The 16,478-nt window shown below is 38.8% G+C and overlaps 1 protein-coding gene across 1 annotated transcript in view; it reads left to right on the top strand.

The window, feature by feature from the left end:
• Positions 1-14,622: 14,622 nt before the first annotated feature.
• Positions 14,623-16,478, top strand: part of LOC133550452 (leukocyte cell-derived chemotaxin-2-like) — an 8,791-nt gene continuing 6,935 nt past the window's right edge. Inside the window, exon 1 of the mRNA XM_061896434.1 lies at positions 14,623-14,833. Coding sequence (XP_061752418.1) covers positions 14,623-14,833 — 211 coding nt within the window. The remainder of the gene's footprint in view (positions 14,834-16,478) is intronic.

Raw genomic sequence — 16,478 nt, 5'->3', positions numbered from 1 at the left:
GAACACATGGTCATTTGACAAAGGAGGTATTTAATATCTAGAAGAGTTTACCTGGTGTGTTTTTTGTTCAATCCCAGAGAGCCAGAGAGACTGCGACTTAAAGTTGAATTCTGGCTTTGTAGATACACTGAAACAAAGTCTAAGCTCATTGTGTTTTTGAAGCTGCGCCAATTTCCTCAGAATTTTCAACATATTTTAAGTGTTTTGCAAGAGGATTATTTGTGATTTGTACATTTTCAGAATGTGCTTGTTATATTTTTGGCCAAAGTAAAACAAAGAAAACAACCTGAATTGCCTTTATTTTTGACTTTACCATTTCGGCCCACTTGGGAATAGATTTTCCTCCATGCGGCCCCTGACCTTATATTAGTTTGACACCCCTGGGTTAGACATTTGCATTGCATTTCAGTGCTACAGGGACATTTTGACGATGATTGTCCAAATAGTGGAGGTTTGGACAAAATTGCTGCACACAATTTGCAAGGATTCGTTGATTCACTGTATTTTTCGGACTATAAGTCGCGTTTTTTTTCATAGTTTTTCATACTCCGGAGCGACTTATGTGTGAAATTATTAACACATTACCGTAAAATATCAAATAATATTATTTATCTCACACACTAGGGCCAATTTAATAAGCGGTAGAAAATGGATGGATGGATTATTTATCTCATTCGCGGAAGAGACGAAAAAAAAGGCCAGCAATCGTCACACACACGTCAGCAATCGTCACATACCCGTCAACCAATAAGATTTCGGCGGGGGAGGCTCATGGCAGAAGTGCATTGTGAGTCATGGAATGCTAACTGCTATATGCTATATGCTACTGCCGTAGCTATTAGAATGGATCATTTCATCGTTGGCGGTAACTTCTAAAAACTGAGAAGGGCTGAACAAAAATTGGACCGAAAAGGAAATCATGTACTGCAGATAACAAGCTGGACGTAGTGAAATATGCAGCAGAAAACGACAAGAGGAAGCGGCGCATACCTTTGGAGTTGGCAGAGTTTTTTAGAAGCGACATCGAGGAAGAAGATTTCATCAGATTTATCGATAAGGAGTGACAGATTGTTTGGTAAACGTATAGCATGTTCTATATGTTATAGTTATTTGAATGACTCTTACCATAATATGTTACGTTGACATACCAGGCACCTTCTCAGTTGGTTATTTATGCGTCATATAACGTACACTTATTCAGCCTGTTGTTCACTATTCTTTATTTATTTTAAATTGCCTTTCAAATGTCTATTCTTGGTTTTGGATTTAATCAAATAGATTTCCCCCAAAAATGTGACTTATTCTCCAGTGCGACATACATGTATATGTTTTTTTCCTTCTTTGTTATGCATTTTCGGCCGGTGCGATGTATACTCCGGAGCGATTTATAATCCGAAAAATACGGTAGTGTGAATCGGTGCCATTGCAAAATCCTGGAGGGACTGACATACGAATGCAAGGGGGCTGAATACAGACTCTTGTGGGACACCATATTTGATGCTACATAGAAACTGCAGTCATTTTCAAATGATGGTATTTCGAGGACAATTATCACAAATTTGATGTTTAATTTGATGTCGCAATCTGCTACAGTAAATCATCACTAAAATGAATATTAACATGCAATTAAGTGATAAAAAATAATAGTTTTACATGCCTTTATCAACACTGTTAGGAAAATGTTAATTAGTGTGACCGGATGGGTCCTTTAAAATATAAATATTAAAATTGCAGAGTCAGTAAAAAGTAAGAATAAGCACGTTTAGTGAAGGCATGCGTAAGTATCCATCCATCCATTTTCTACCGCTTATTGCCTTTTGGGGTCGCGGGGGGCGCTGGCGCCTATCTCAGCTACAATCGGCATGCGTAAGTACTTCACAACCAAAAAAATCAATGCAGACTGCTTTACTACTGTTGCATTTGCGCGTTTCTCAAACAAAGTGCCCACTGCAATAGACATTTTATTTTTTGTTTAATTATTTTCTTTGAAAAATACACAAGAGTCTCCCGCAGATGACCCTGGTAGTCAGTGGGATATGTAAGATCTTGGTCCAACAAACGCACCGAAAAACATGTCGGATAAAAAAGTAGTAAGTGCCTTATTTTTCGGAGTATAAGTCGCTCCGGAGTATAAGTCGCACCTGCCGAAATAGGGGAAATGTATTTGATAAAACCCAGCACCAAAAAATAATAGTGACCAACAGAATGAATAAGTGCATGTTATATGACGCATAAATAACCAACTGAGAAGGTGCCTGGTATGTTAACGTAACATATTATGGTAATAGTCATTCAAATAACAATCCATCCATCTTCACCCATTTTCTACCGCTTATTCCCTTTGGGGTCGCTGGTGCCTATCTCAGCTACAATCGGGCGGAAGGCGGGGTACACCCTAGACAAGTCGCTAGCTCATCGCAGGGCCAACACAGATAGACAGACAACATTCACACTCACATTCACACACTAGGGGCCGATTTAGTGTTGCCAATCAACCTATCCCCAGGTGCATGTCTTTGGAAGTGGGAGGAAGCCGGAGTACCCGGTGGGAACCCACGCTTTCACGGGGAGAACATGCAAACTCCACACAGAAAGATCCCCAGCCCGGGATTGAACCCTGACTACTCAGGACCTTCGTATTGTGAGGCAGAAGCACTAACCCCTCTTCCACCGTGAAACCCTCAAATAACTATAACATATAGAACATGCTATACGTTTACCAAACAGTCTGTCACTCCTAATCACTAAATCCCATGAGATCTTATACGTCTAGTCTCTTATGTGAATGAGCTAAATAATATTGTTTGATATTTTACGGTAGTGTGTTAATAGTTTCACACATAAGTCGCTCCTGAGTATAAGTCGCACCCCTGGCCAAACCATGAAAAAAACTGCGACTTATAGTCCGAAAAATACGGTACACATTTTGTTTCACATTCGCGTGACGTCGCCAACTATCAATCAATCAATCAATCAATCAATGTTCATTTATATAGCCCTAAATCACTTGTGTCTCAAATGACTGCACAAACCACAACACAAACCACTACGACATCCTCGGTAGGCCCACATAAGGGCAAGGAAAACTCACACCCAGTGGGACGTCGGTGACAATGATGACCCAGTGGGACGTCGGTGACAATGAGGACTATGAGAACCTTGGAGAGGACCACATATGTGGGCAACCCCCCCACCCCCTTCGAGGGGATCGAAAGCAATGGATGTCGAGCGTGTCTAACATGATACTGTGAAAAGTTCAGTCCATAGTGGATCCAACACAGCCGCGAGAGTCCAGTCCAAAGCGGATCCAACACAGCAGCGAGAGTCCCATCCACAGCGGAGCCAGCAAGAAACCATCCCAAGCGGAGGCGGATCAGCAGCGCAGAGATGTCCCCAGCCGATACACAGGCGAGCGGTCCATCCTGGGTCCTGACTCCAGACGAGTGGTCCATCCTGGGTCCCGACTCTTGACAGCCAGAACTTCATCCATGGACATCAGACCGGATCCCCTCCACAAGGGAGAGTGGGACATAGGAGAAAAAGAAAAGAAACGGCAGATCAACTGGTCCAAAAAGGGAGTCTATTTGAAGGCTAGAGTATACAAATGAGTTTTAAGATGAGACTTAAATGTTTTTTTAATGTTTCTACTGAACTACTGGGCTGGCATGCAGCTTACAGCCTTTTCGGGTCGGCGTGAACATTTCGCCAATGTCATCGTCCGAACACTACAAAACGTGAGCTTTAAAAGGTTGTTGAGGCGACATCTTGATATGTGCGATTCCCGAGTAGTAATGATGGTGTAGGTCCACGTTTTGCCACGGCAAACAGCTGCGGTTTTAGGAATACTACCACAAATGGTATGGCCCCTGAGCTGTGCTGAACGCAGCCATGTGTAGGATGACATATGATGCTATGAAATAAAATGTAAAAAAAAAAAAAAAGACTGATAGCCCACACATGAAGGTGACACACTTTTAAAATTCCAGTCACCTCGTTATTCTTCTGCTTTTTATCTGAGGAGAACACCCAAGAGGGATGAAGGACACGGGTTGACATTTGTATATTTTAAACAGAGTAAATGTTGTTTTTGTTCCCATCCATCCATCCATTTTCTACCGCTTATTCCCTTTTTTTGGGGTCGCGGAGGGTGCTGGCGCCTATCTCAGCTACAATCGGGCGGAAGGCAGGGTACACCCTGGACAAGTCGCCACCTCATCACAGGGCCAACACAGATAAACAGACAACATTCACACTCACATTCACACACTAGGGCCAATTTAGTTCCCTGCAGGTTAAAAGATGTGTGACCACCTGCTTGCACACATTTGGCAGACTTTACTGCCCTCTCTCTGCTGCCATCATCATTGCATTAACTCCCCCTCCTCAACTGCCCTATGGCGGACAGGCTGTCTGCTCCAGCTTGTTGAGCACCGCTCCCTAAATCCCACAAAATATGTTCACAAACCATCAGAGCGGGGGCCAAAAAAACACTTTTTTTTTTAATGAAACGATTTTAAAAAGGTTTAATTTTTTACATTTGTGTCCCGCGCCACGATGAGAATGACAATGTACTTCAGGTTTGAAGTGAGTGGTGCATTGCTGTATCTTGTTAAAGGTATGCGTGGAGGAGAGGGGGAGGGCTACCGCAGGGAACTGTTGCTAGGAAACACTTGTAGCATCCTCGCTCTGTTTTCTCTTGAAATGCTACAACCAACTGAAATGTCAGTCCCATCCACTCAGGCGCTTGCGAAATGTCCGACTTTCAGCAAACGCGAATCAAAAAGGTGTATTGCAAACAAACCATTGGGAGAGTCATCTCTACAGTTTGTCTGAACATTTTTTTTTTGTTTTACTTTTCCATCAAGTCTGTCTTGCAGGGTGTTTACGCTTCCTCATCCCCTCACATTTAAGAGCCTCTAACCTTTTCTACCTGCATCATTTATCAGTGTGCTCCCGGACTCCCTGTCCTGTTTTCTAATTTAAAGCCATCTGGTGTATGCGGCTGATGACCTTTTATTCCAACAACGTGTCCTCATGCATCATCTAACATTATTTGGAGACAAAACTCCAAGTATAAAGTTGACAAAACCAAGATATTAAAATTTAAACATTGTATATGTTTGTCCATCTATGTAAAGCAGACTTTGTGAAGATGTGTTTTGATGATTAGTCAAGACAGTGCACGACATGCTTCAAAGCTTCTCTATATGCCTGACAATGATGAAGTACCTGATTATTATCTCCATATGGGTAACTGCTAAAAAATTCAAAACATGTTGTTCATGTCTTCAATTGGTAATTGTCTACATTATTTAATGATGCTAAAAAAGTAAAGTGCATGATATAAGACAGGGGTCCCCAAAATCCCCAAAGTCCCAAGTTATTTTTTTTAATTTATTTTGTAAAAATGTGTGCTTTCTAATCCATTTTCAACCGCTTGCACCCCTGCCTAGGCAGGGGTGCCCATTAAGTCGATCGCGATCGACTGGTCGATCTCGGAGGGTGTGTCAGTCGATCTCAAGCCAGGCATTAAAAAATAGACATAAAAATGAGCAATCATCAATCATACCAAGACTTCACTTTCGTCAGTTGTTTGACATTCTCGGCACCCGAGGATCTTGTGAGATGACGCTGGCTGCTGCGAGCTCATATTTAAGAAAAAAATCACTAACAGAGCGGACGCAGAGAAACACATTTTATTTCTAGAGACTCCGTACCTACTGTCAAAACTCTTAAGACCGACAGCACAGTTCCTGTCTTCACCATAAAAGACCTGTTTCATCCTGCCTGTGCTAACAAAATAAGAGTCTCAGAAAGCTAGCGTGCACAAGCTAGCAAGCTACGGAGTTTGATGCCAATGTATTTCTCCCCCGCCCTCAGCGACCGCTTTCTCACTTGCTTGCCCACACGCACAGTCACTGACGTCACTCACCTGCTGCCAGACATTAAAGGGCCACACACATATGCTACTCTCATAACAAAGTGTTTAAAAACGAGTATGCAAGTTGGACAAATGAGATGCCAAAACCAACCACTTTCATGTGGTATTGGACAGAAAGGAGGACTTTTTTTTTTCCTCCATTTGAAAATGCGGACGTTATCAGCACCACTGTCTAATTCCAATCAATGCAAGTCATCAGAATCAAATACACCAACTTATATTCTTGTCTTCATGAAAGAAAGGAATCTATGTGTGTTAAACATGCTTGTATTATCATTAAACACCATTAACTTGTTAACAAAAATGTCTCTTTCATGAATAAATAAATATAAATTATAAATAGGAATGAGGTAGATTTCCTCGACTTGGTCAATTTAAAGTAGCTCACCTGCAGAAAAAGTGTGAGCGCCCCTGCTCTAAGGGTATCCCAGCCGCTCAGGCAAATCATATTGACTAAAAATGCATTTTACCATCGATAACGTGACATCAAGGCGCCGCAGGGTCAGTCATATAGTGCGCGAAGAACATATACAGTTGTGATCAAAAACATACAATCAGGCTAGAATTAAGGTTTTAGAATGGCCATCCTGACTTAAACGTGTGGAAAATGCAGAAGAAACAAGTCCATGTCAAAAAGCCGACAAATTTAGCTGAACTGCATCAATTTTGTCAAGAGGAGTGGTCAAAAACTTCTTGCCAGAAGCTTGTGGATGGCTACCAAAAGTGCCTTAATGCAGTGAAACTTGCCAAGGGACATGCAACCAAATATTAACATTGTTTTGTGTATACTTTTGACCCAGCAGATTTGGTCATATTTTCAGTAGACCCATAATAAATTCATAAAAGAACCAAACTTCATGAATGTTTTTTGTGACCAACAAGTATGTGCTCCAATCACTCTATAACAAAAAAATAAGAGTTCTAGAAATTATTGGACACAGCCATGACATTATGTTCTTTACAAGTGTATGTAAATTTTTGATCACGGCTGTATATATACAAACGTATATATATATATATATATATATATATATATATAAATGATAAATGGGTTGTACTTGTATAGCGCTTTTCTACCTTCAAGGTACTCAAAGCGCTTTGACACTACTTCCACACACACATTCACACACTGATGGAGGGAGCTGCCATGCAAGGCACAACCAGCACCCATCAGGAGCAAGGGTGAAGTGCCTTGCTCAGGACACAACGGACGTGACGAGGTTGGTTCTAGGTGGGATTTGAACCAGTGACCCTCGGGTTGCGCACGGCCACTCTCCCACTGCGCCACGCCGTCCCTCTACATTTATATATATATATATATATATATATATATATATATATATATATATATATATATATATATATATATATATATATATATATATATATATATATATATATATATATATATATATATATATATATATATATATATATATGTGTATTATGTGATCGTGTCACCTGTCTCCAGCTAAATCAATACATATGGTTTGGCTGTGCACATACCTGTGCACTTGTTGGTCTGAAATGTATACTTTGTCTTTGGTAATTGGCAAAAATATTGGACCAAATCCTCTATGTGGACTTTTTGGTGTAGCCCCTCTGTCATGTTCTCTCAGCAAATCCCCAAAAATGTTGTAGCATTCACTACTTTGTTTGCTAGAAGACTCTTTGTGGTAAATTGGAAGGCTGCAGCGCCTCTCTGCCACACCCGTTGAATTAGTGGTATTCTTTATGTCTTTAAATTGGAGAAAAATTAGGCTGACATTGAATGATTGTTTGGTAAAATGTCAAGAAGTATGATGTATTTTCCTAAAATATGTAAAAGAGACTGATCCGAAATTTAACCCAGATTGAAACGTAATTGAAATGAAGATAATTAATGAGCCTTTAGATTGCTTTTGTGTATTGCTGCACCATGTTGGGGCCATTCAGAAGTGCAGTTGTCTGTGGCTTTATGTCAATATTTGCCTGTAATTATTATTCCATCCATTTATTTTCTACCGCTTGTCATTTTCGGGGTGACATGATTATTTGTTTTAAATATATTTATTTTGTATTTCTGATAACTGTATGTCAAAAACTTACATAAACAAATGCTTTACATGCTGTATTTGAAATAAGATAGCAGCTACACAACTTCCAAGCACACAATAGCATACGAGCTAGACAAACGTAGTAAGTGTCCTTGATTGAAAAATATTGCAGTCTAAAACATGACATATGTCAATAAAACAAGTAACACTATTGGCATTGCACATTATTTACAGACACAAAGTCTCCAAGGCAAAAACTTATTAGAAATTACCCAGTAACAAACGTGTCCGCATAACTAAACTTACTGGATCATGAGCTTAATTTAAGGAATTATTTTGACCATCAGAAATTGCCACGAAAAAAAACCTAATAACTTAAAAAGTTAAAGTACCACACACACTAAAAACACTCCACTTAAACTTAAGGACAGCAAAAGTCCAGTCCAGATGGTTAATAACGAATAGGTTTGTGTTTCAATACCGACCAGTGTTCTCTGAGTGATTTCACCTAATCAAACATTTTCCAACGTTCCACACTACAAAATGATAAAGGTAGGTATGATTTGTGCTCATATCATAGCAGTTCAATATTGGTATCAGTCACTACTCAGGGTACTGGTATCAGTATTTTATCAGAAGGGACCCCATTATAGCAGACACCTAAACATACTAATACAAAACCCATTTTATATAGAATATAAATAGTTGCAAATGCAAAAGACAGTGCACAATACATAGAAATGATTAATCACTTTTACCAAAGACTTGTTGGCAAACAGTGGTAAGCGGAGAAGATAAGCAAGCGGACGCTACCGTCGTATTTTGCTGTCCGTTCTTTCTTGAATTACAATGTATTTCTCATCTTCTATATCAAAGGGCTTGCACTTGCAATTTTCTGGCACTGTCATTAGCGTGATAATAAGGTACCGTGTTATAATATGGTGTATAATGAAAATACTATAAAATGCTAGATTTTACATCAACAACGTCTCACGTCGCTAAAGTAAGATAACATTTCCAGCTGTATTGCAAAGACAAAAATTGTTTTAAATGGCAGTCCATATTCTGGTTATACCTTTAGTGTGAGCTGTGTGTAAATTTCAGTATAGCAACAAGAAGCCAATAAACAGCCTTTTTCTAGCAACTAAATGGGCGCCTTTTCCACAGGCCAGAATCAATATTGACAGAGGGGGAATGTCTTGTGGTCCAGGTCTGCAGCCTCCTACAGTTAACAGTTCCTGCTTTGTGTTTGGAAACCCTGCAACTTCTCAATAGGACGGGTATGTACCGTATAAATCCTTTTTTTTATCTCACTTGTAATGGCTGACAGTTGAAATCTCAGCCTTGCTGCATCAGTAAACAACTACTCTGTGTGATATTTATCCATTTGACTGGAATAATTCTGTTTTCCATCCCTCTGCTGTAGATTGTTTCACTCCTGGCAATGCTGCTTAGGGGTTATCTCTCGTATGCGACTATTCTACTAATAAGTTGTAAGTACGTAAGCGCTTACAACTTATGCTTCACAGCACATGCAATGCATTGATGCCTGCAGTGTTTATAAGGCTGTATCAAGTGTGTGCATTGCACTCCTTAGTGGCGGACACGAATAAGATCACAAAAAGTGCACAAATGTCCGTTTCCCCCACAGGTCGCCATGAACTAAGCTCCATTAGGACTCATGTAAACACAAACCTCGGGGGAGTTTGGGTCTTTTTGCTAGAATGACTGCGCGCCAACAACGCCGCTGGGGAAGACATTTAAGGCATGATTGAATGCTTAATGCATCATTAAATCATTGCGTCTAACTGCGAAGCTCAAGGCACACGCCCACTCTGACTGAAGGTCTGCTGAGTGACATGAAAATGAGACATGTTTGGGATGGAATTAGTCACAATACACTCTGGACACTATTGTGCATAAGCCACACACAGTATGTTAAAAGTGCGGACCAATTAGAACTGAACAGCAATAAGATGAGGTACCTCATACATTTTTTAAAGGGGAACATTATCACTATTTCAAAAGGGTTAAAAACAATAAAAATCAGTTCCCAGTGGCATGTTGTATTTTTTGAATTTTTTTTCAAAATTGTACCGGTCTCGGAATATCCCTAAAAAAAGCTTTAAAGTGCTTGATTTTCGCTATTTGCGATGTGACTATCCATTTCCCTGTGACGTCATACAGTGCTACCAATGTAAACAAACAATTGCGAATACCACAGCAAGATATAGCGACATTAGCCCGGATTTAGACTCGGATTTCAGCGTTTTAAGTGATTACGCATGTATTGAAACGGATGGTTGGAGTATGAAAGTATTAAAGAAGAAACTGAAGCTATTGAGCGAATAGCTATTGACGCTATTCATAGCCATAGCATGGCCGAATAGCTGTGTTAGCATCGCCGGTAAAATGTGCAGACCAAACGATCAGGACTTTCGCATCTTGTGACACTGGAGCAACTTAAATCTGTCGATTGGTAAGTGTTTTTTTCGCATTAAATGTGGGTGGAAGGAAACGTAATATAGTTGCAAATGCATCTACAGGTTATCCATAATTCTCTGTGCCATGTCTGCTTTAGCACCGCCGGTAAATAGCATGTTAGCGTCGATTAGCATAGCATGTTAGCATCGATTAGCCGGCACTAACGCCGCGACCAAATATGTCTGATTAGTACATAAGTCAACTTCAACAAAACTCACTTTTGTGATTTCGTTGACTTTATCGTTGCAAATGCATCTGCAGGTTATCCATACATCTCTGTGCCATGTCTGTCATCGCCGATAAAATGTGGAGACACTTTGGTACATTCAATGGGGGTCTGGCGGCAGACTTTCGCATCTTTGGGCCAGTGGTGCAACTTGAATCTCTCCCTGTTAGTGTTGTTACACCCTCCGACAACACACCGACGAGGCATGATGTCTCCAAGGTTCCAAAAAATTGTTGAAAAAACGGAAAATAACAGAGCTGAGACCCAATGTTTACAATGTGTTGAAAATGAAAATGGCGACTGTATTACCTCGGCGACGTCACATTCTGACGTCATCGCCTCCAGAGCGATAAACAAAAAGGCGTTTAATTCGCCAAAATTCACCCATTTAGAGTTCGGAAATCGGTTAAAAAAATATCTGGTCTTTTTTCTGCACCATCAAGGTATATATTGACGCTTACATAGGTCTGGTGATAATGTTCCCCTTTAATTTGAAAATAACAATGCTTCAATGTAAAGGAAACGTTTTCTATCATTATTATAATATGATATTATTATGGTAATATTATTAATGATGATAATATAATATTTTTACATGTTTAAAATAATAAACTACCTTTTTCTAGCAATACTACAACTAATAATATTACATAATAATGATAGTAATAATATTGTATATTCCTTATTTCCTTGACATTTTCCGAACAACAACATTTTCTGGTCTCGGCATTCATAAGTCGTCACACTTGCTTTTCGGCATAATTCTTAAGGTTATATCGTAACTTCCCCAAAAGCAGAACAGTAAAAATAATCATAACTATGTAAAAAATTGGGTCCCAAAGCTCAATCATGCATTATTTTTATGATATATATATTTTTTTACCGTATTAAAGACATACTATTTCTGGTTCAAGTTCAGTTTTAAAGTACTGTACTGTTAAACATATGAACATGTACAAATTCAGTGTGATGCACAAAAAACTGTGTACAAAAAGTAAATGGAGAGTACAAGTACATATCGAATTATCCCACTGTTCCCCTGTTGGGTTATAATTGATCCAAAATAATATGATCGAAAAATAGTAATGTATATACATTGCAAATGATTTAATACTCTATGTTGAATACAAAATATACATTTGAAAAGAGGAGATACAGTTAGTGTAATCAGAAGTATACATTGCAAAGCTATACATATATATATATATATATATATATATATATATATATATATATATATATATATATATATATATATATATATATATATATATATATATACATACAGCACAGCATACTGTATATAAAGTCAGTACAGACAAAAAAGTTCCTACCAAAAAGTATGGAATTAAGCTGAATATAAATTCATATAAGTTAACAATAAATAAGAATCAAACTAAAACACAGCGAGGGTTGATGAGGTAGAAAAACTTGAGTGACGTCAAAATTCATATTATTTTCAACACTAGATTCTAAAGCTAAGGGGGAGGGTTAAAAAAAAATAATAAAAAAGTGAGAATTCGGATTGAGACTAAATTCATAATTTTTCTCTACCCTTTTGTTGTGGAGCAGACTTGTTCGTACATGCACATGCATCCTCCGCAGTTGCCATTAATAATACAAAGTAATGTGAAGTTCAAACTAAGGTTGTACGGTATACCAGTATTAGTATAGTACCGCAGTACTAATGAATCATATTCGGTACTATACTGCCTCTGAAAAGTAACCGCGCCGATGTCATCATCACGTCGTGTCAGTGCTGGTTTACGAGCAGAGGATCATGTTACGCGGTGTACAATCACGGATTACTTACACACAGACACATTTTGTAGACAGAAAAGGGAGAACGGACGCATTTTGGCTTAAAAACTGATGATAAAGGTGAAAGTTATAACACTTAAACCCACCAGAAGAGGTGCTTCAAGACATGGCTAGCTAGCTAGCGGCTAAAGTTCAGCCGCTGCCGACAGTGTTTTAGCTACTTCTAAATCACTAATACTTGTCTCCATGGCGACAATTAAAATATGTTTCTTACAAGTATCATCCCTGCAGGACGAAGAATAGCTAAACATGCTTCACTACACACCGTAGCTCACCGGCGTCAAAATGTAAACAAACGCCATTGGTGAATCTGCACCTAACATCCACAGTAATGATACCAAGTACAGGAGGGTATAGTGATGCCAAAATATTTTTGGGCATCACAACATCTTCTTTCGGTTTTTTAAAAATGTATATTACAAACGTATGTTTACAAACTCAGGAAATATGTCCCTGGACACATGAGGACTTTTACTATGACCAATGTATGATCCTGTAACTACTTCGTATCGGATTGATACCCAAATTTGTGGTATCACCCAAAACTAATGTAAAACATCCAAACAACAGAAGGATAAGTGATTATTACATTTTAACCGATGTGCAGATAGAACACATTAAAAAAGAAAGTAAGCAGATCTTAACAATAAATGAACAAGTAGATGAATAATTTATTTTCTACCACATGTCCTCAATAATGTTGACAAAATAATAGAATGATAAATGACACAATATGTTACTGCATATGTCAGCAGCTAAATTAGGAGCCTTTGTTTGCTTACTTATTACTAAAAGACAAGTTATCTAGTATGTTCACTATTTTATTTATGGACAAACTTGCAATAAGAAACATATGTTTATCGTACCGTAAGATTTTTAGTTAAAATAAAGCCATTAATGCAATTGTTTGTGGTCCCCTTTATTTAGAAAAGTATCGAAAAGTATCTAAATATTTTTGGTACCGGAATCAAGATATTGGTATCGTGACAACACTAGTTTAAACTTATATTTGTCAGTAGACTCCTTATGGAAGCGCTAAAAACTACCAGATGGCGGGAGGAACACACAGTCGAAGTGGAGGCACGTGAATAAGACCGCCCACAAAACAGCGCATCCTGAAGAGGCAGACAGAATGCAGCTTGAAGACGGTCCCTAAAATAAAATCCATACACAATTCTGACCAAAACACCACCATTACATGTTACGTAGACCACAAGGAAGTGTTTTAAATGTAGAAAAAAACAAAAGCAAACCATGTCACAACTTTTTGAAATAGCTGTCACGAATTATGACTCTATAGGCCTGAAAAAAAGCTCGCAAAATCCTGGGGAGATTGACTATAAGTGATGTATTTTGTCCAATAGTGTAATTTACAAATACCCTTCACCCTCATTCCTACTTAACTTTCTTGACAAAAAAAAAAAATGTTGCCCTTTCTCATTTTGGGTCCACATGCAGGTTGAAAACTGCTTCTCCACTCCACAGTTTGCCGAGCTCCGAATGGCTGGCAGCCATTAAAAAGACTTCTGGAGATAAGCAGCTTCGTTCAATCACGGCGCCCAGTGTGTGTTCTTTTTACAGGGCGCCATTGAAATATTTTCCGCCGCACTGAGGTTAATGGAGTTAATGAAGAGCAAAGATGCAAGTCTGAGCCGGGATAATTAGTATGTGTCAGAGTGAAGACGCTATGAATAACTGAATTAAACCCACTCGGTCTGTGCGGACACAACAAGTGTGCAGCTAAAGAAAGTTTGGAGAAAATGGGTACCCATCAGTCGCAGGAGACTTCATCTGAACTTGTGCTTTCATTGAAATTGTTTCATTGAAAGGCATTTTCTAAATGTTCCATTCAGCTGCCTTTGATAACGTTGTAAAGCAGTCTGCAGCTCAGACGGAGATATTGATCACTGGCATCAGGCCGCACTAAAAGCGATCATTTAGTTTGTCTTATCAGAGAGCTTGTGTTCATTTCACAATGAGATTCCAGGTCCTCCGATAGAAGCACAACTTTTATATCTGCAGATGTCCTGTTCGGTTGTGCATTAGAACCCGACAGGAGAAAGGGTGAAATAAATCATAGCCCAGCCAAAAACGCTGACAGCGCCATTAAGGGGATGAGAAACGCGGCGAAAGCAGACGACAGGAGGAGATCCGACGCCGCCACCCGAACAAAAGAGGTCAAAAAGGCGGAAAATAAGAGACGGCGGAGCAACGTGGGCTGCGTTAGCCTGGGAGGTATCTGCCAGACGGACCGATTCATCTGCCAAGGTCGATACCTGAGAGACAAGTGTTCAGGGTCTACGACGAGGCTGTGTTGTATGCCAGGTAAAGGAGTTACACGTGAATGCATCTTAATGGAACAAAGGGAGCGGAGATATCTCCATTGTATTGTCTTCCTGTTAGGCCGCTCACTTTGCAGCCATCCGTGCATGTCGGCCATTAGAGGAGGTCACCATCTTATCTGAAAAAAACCTACTGGATGGAATTGTCCAAAAACTGTGATTGGAATACATGAGCTGCTGCGATACTAGAGATATGAAACTTGGATATACTTGAGTACGGATGTGCCATCAGTGGTGGGCCGTCAGGGCCAGCAAGGCCTTCTCTGCTGGGTGAACATAACCAGAAATCATGACAATAATTAAAGATAAAAGTAATTTTTAATTTGCTTTCCTTGAATATCTAAAAGTATTCATATTCTCTTCAGGTTATATTATTCTCCTTCCAGCGCTGTTGTTTTTAGGTTAGAGTTTCTATTCAATCAGAATTTAGTTAGCTTAGGTTGCCATGCTGTTCGAAATATGCCCTTACGTTATGAGCCAGGTCACATAAGAACTCCATTACCCAGCATACCACAGTAATGAAGAGCATGCGCAGTAGCCCCGTTTATGTAGACACACCGGAAGCTTGATGTTATCAATGAACACACTGTGGAGTAAACTTTGAGAACTCAGCCAACACGCCTCGTCTGCTTTTTTTATGATTAGAAAAGACAACACATACCGTATTTTTTGGAGTATAAGTCGCACCTGCTGAAAATGCATAATAAAGAAGGAAAAAACATATATAAGTCGTACTGGAGTATAAGTCGCATTTTTGTGGGAAATTTATTTGATAAAAAAACAAACACCAAGAACAGACATTTAAAAGGCAATTCAAAATAAATAAAGAATAGTGAACAACAGGCTGAATAAGTGTACGTTATATGACGCATAAATAACCAACTGAGAAGGTGTCTGGTATGTTAACGTAATATATTATGGTAAGAGTCATTCAAATAACTATAACATATAGAACATACTATACGTTTACCAAACAATCTGTCACTCCTAATCGCTAAATCCCATTAAAACTTATACGTTTAGTATTTCTTTCTTTCTTAGTTTATTTCGAACATGAACACATTTACAATACAATACAGACAATTTAATATCACCTCACATCACATCATGTCCGAAAAGGAGTAGGAAGAAGCAAAGCTTATTTAATCCTAGCCCTTTCCCACGTCAGAGCGCCCACAAATATATACATTCATTTACTGACCCTTTTTACAGCAAAATAGTAAAATGACATCCGTGAATGAGTAATACAACAGTTCTGTAACATGTAATTAATTAATTCAGTCATTACCAACATACTGAGATGAAGAATATCTTATTTTCAATAAGGTTGAAAGTGTTTCTCATAATTCTTCTTCTTTGTACTTTGTAAGCACAATTAATTTGAACAGCCTCTTAAAATGGATCATATCAGTACAATGTTTAACTTCTTTACTTAATCCATTCCATAATTTAATTCCACATACTGATGTGCTAAAGGTTCTAAGTGTTGTACGTGAATAGAAATATTTTAAATTAGATTTTCCTCTAAGGTTATATTTCTCCTCTTTAGTTGAGAAGAATTGTTGTACATTCTTTGGTAGCAGGTTATAATTTGCTTTGTACATAATTTACGTGAATGAGCTAAATAA

The sequence above is a fragment of the Nerophis ophidion genome, linkage group LG04 (assembly GCF_033978795.1).
Source record: "Nerophis ophidion isolate RoL-2023_Sa linkage group LG04, RoL_Noph_v1.0, whole genome shotgun sequence".
NCBI lineage: Eukaryota > Metazoa > Chordata > Actinopteri > Syngnathiformes > Syngnathidae > Nerophis > Nerophis ophidion.
This window is presented reverse-complemented; position numbering and strand designations above follow the sequence as displayed.